At 44.2% G+C, this 2,706-nt stretch overlaps 1 protein-coding gene across 1 annotated transcript in view; it reads left to right on the top strand.

Moving 5' to 3' along the window:
- Positions 1-2,440, top strand: part of DARS2 (aspartyl-tRNA synthetase 2, mitochondrial) — a gene marked incomplete at its 5' end in the record, with an annotated part of 14,818 nt that extends 12,378 nt beyond the window's left edge. Inside the window, 4 exons of the mRNA XM_009581833.1 lie at positions 78-296; positions 773-883; positions 1,103-1,178; positions 2,253-2,440. Coding sequence (XP_009580128.1) covers positions 78-296; positions 773-883; positions 1,103-1,178; positions 2,253-2,440 — 594 coding nt within the window. The remainder of the gene's footprint in view (positions 1-77; positions 297-772; positions 884-1,102; positions 1,179-2,252) is intronic.
- Between the last annotated feature and the right edge of the window lie 266 nt (positions 2,441-2,706).

Below are 2,706 nucleotides of genomic sequence, written 5' to 3'. Positions count from 1 at the left end.
CTTTCCCTGGTCAGTGTTTGAGTGACTTCCTTGTTAGTAAAATTGCCCTGTCTCATTCTTTCCGTTCTCTTTTGCAGTGCTCTGCTTTAGGAAGCCTGCGGTTGGAGAGTGCTGACCTCCTTGAGGCGGCTGGGCTGGTACTGCGTGATCCTATGACTTTCCACTTTCTGTGGGTGGTGGATTTTCCACTTTTCCTCCCCAAGGAAGATAATCCCACTGAACTGGAATCTGCTCATCACCCCTTCACTGCCCCTCATCCTTCAGATACCAGCCTTCTCTATTCTGATCCCACAAAGGTAACTAACTTCATGCCTGCCATGCTGGCTCTTACGGCTGCATGTCCTGGAAAACTGGGCAAGTAGCATCTGTTTTTACTATAAAAAGAGATGTTATTTCATGGAACTGACTGCGTATTTTATGTAGCTGTTTGGAAGAGATGGCTTCCAGATTACTCTGAGTGGCAAATATCCATGTATGCCCCTGACAAAAGGGGCTTATAGGAAACAGTTGCTTAAGGGGTGGAGTCATATTTTGACCCATCCCATGTTGCTTTTGATCAACTTTGCAAAAGGATTTGTACTGTTCCCACCTCTGTCAACAGCAGTCCATGCCTCTGATAGGACTGGTACCTGAACTGTAAGGTACCACTGAGGGAACAGTGTTATAGTAGTCATGGCTTCATTCTCAGTGTCTTTGCTGTCTGTGTGCAGGTTGGTGTTAAATGCAGCGATGTCCCAGCCTTGCTAAGGTGTTTGTTCATTTCTTTCTGCAGGTCCGTAGCCAGCACTATGACCTTGTGCTGAATGGTAGTGAAGTTGGAGGTGGCTCCATCAGAATTCATGATGCAGAACAACAGCATTTTGTGCTGGAGAAGGTGCTGAAGGTAACACCTACAGATGTCTCTAATATTCTCTTGGAGATTTAAAGAACTAATTAATTTAAATATCCATTTCAAATTATTGAAGAAACACTTGTGTGCTTCTCAGGTAAAGAAACGTAACTCCTAGCCCTGAGTGATGGATGACTTTATCATACCGTCATCTTACGTTGCTAGTAGGAAGAGCATAGTTTGTCCAGTGACACTCCTTATGTAATTTTGCAGGAGGATTCTGAGGTGCTTTCCCATCTGCTTGAGGCTTTGGAGTTTGGAGCTCCACCTCATGGAGGAATCGCTTTAGGTGAGTGCTCTGTGGCTCTCCAGGATGCCGGTGTCTTGGGACTTTTTTTGACGTATTAGATCCCAGGAACAAGCCTCATGCTTGTTAGCAAAAGCTTTGTCTCCTCCTGACAGAGAGGGCTGTTCTGCTGTTGGTGTTTGGCACCACCATGTTAACACTGTGTGGGCTTACACAGTGCTTCCATCTCTGTAGCTGCTTTGTAGAAGGGAACAGAGGTTTTGTCAACAAGTGCAGAATGTTTTGGTGTTTCTCCTCAATGTCAAAGTGTGATTTAGTTCTTATGCAAGGACCAAATCACATGTTGGTGGCTCTAAGGATGATCCTCATACGCTGTTCTACAAACAGCGTATTTGTTAAGATTAGGTCATCTTTATTCTCATTCCAGTGCAGTCAGAACAGGATCCCTGTGCTGCATACCCAGAGGCCTGGGACAGCGTGGTACTTTGTTTCATGCCCTGGGTCACAGCCACAACCTCGCCCTCTGCTTCAGTCTCACTTCCTTCTTCCTTGTCTGTTTTGCTCACTAATTCAGATAATGTCAGATACTTTTCCTAGAACTTTGCAAGTTTGTGGTTTTAAAAAAGGAAAAACAACACCATCCCCACCACCCCCAAAACAAACAAAAAACCCTACAAAAAGCAAAGGTAGCATTTTAAGGTGCTGTCTTCCAGTGTGATTTCCCTCCATCCAATCACCCAGAGGCTCTTGTTCTTTTTGAATTCCTTCTAGTTGTAATCCTTCAGAACCGGTTGATCAAGAGCTTACTTTGAGCCGTTAAGCAGACAGTGTTCCTGCCACTTAGCTGCCCTGGTTTTTTTATGCTGTCTTTGCAAAGGCACTGTCTCTGTCTTGCAGTCCTTGGTGTGTTGCAGAATTTTCTGTAATATTGAAAAGCTTTAGGCAAGTCTCTTTCTCTGCTACTGGTTGAGGTTAATTTTTTCCCCCTTGCTTGCTTCAGTTTTATTCTTCAAGCTCAGTAATATTATCTACTCCATCTTTCCGATTTTTCTGAATCGGAGGAAGGAATATAGGGCCATAACTCAAGTGGTTCACCAATTTGTTTTCTGCTTCTAGGACTTGACAGGCTGATCTCTCTCATCGTTGACGCTCCAAGTATCAGAGATGTCATTGCTTTTCCTAAATCCTTCAGGGGACGGGACCTGATGGGCAATGCTCCAGACTATGTCACTCCAGAAGAACTAGAGCCATATCACATCCAGGTTTCCTGGCCTCTTGCAGGAAAAGAGGCAAAGCAAAACTGACTTAAAGACAGTGATGTAAGCTGATCTGTTTAGCTAGAGGTGGTTACAGCTTCTAAATACTAGAATTCAGTTCAGAAAACATCAACTGTTATGGGAGGATGGGGGGCAGTGTAACCCCACTGTACCATGGCAGTTTCAGGCTTGAATGGGAAATAGATACGAGGGCTCCCCCATAGGAATTCACCTTTGGGTTGGTAATGGGAAGGAGAAGTAAAAAAGCAAAAGAAAAGAACATAATTTTAGCATAGGATATTGAGAATGTTGGC

The sequence above is a fragment of the Fulmarus glacialis genome, unplaced genomic scaffold (assembly GCF_000690835.1).
Source record: "Fulmarus glacialis isolate BGI_N327 unplaced genomic scaffold, ASM69083v1 scaffold1807, whole genome shotgun sequence".
NCBI classification, from domain to species: Eukaryota; Metazoa; Chordata; class Aves; order Procellariiformes; family Procellariidae; genus Fulmarus; species Fulmarus glacialis.
The sequence above is the reverse complement of the archived record's forward strand: the minus strand, read 5'-3'. Positions and strand labels throughout refer to the sequence as shown.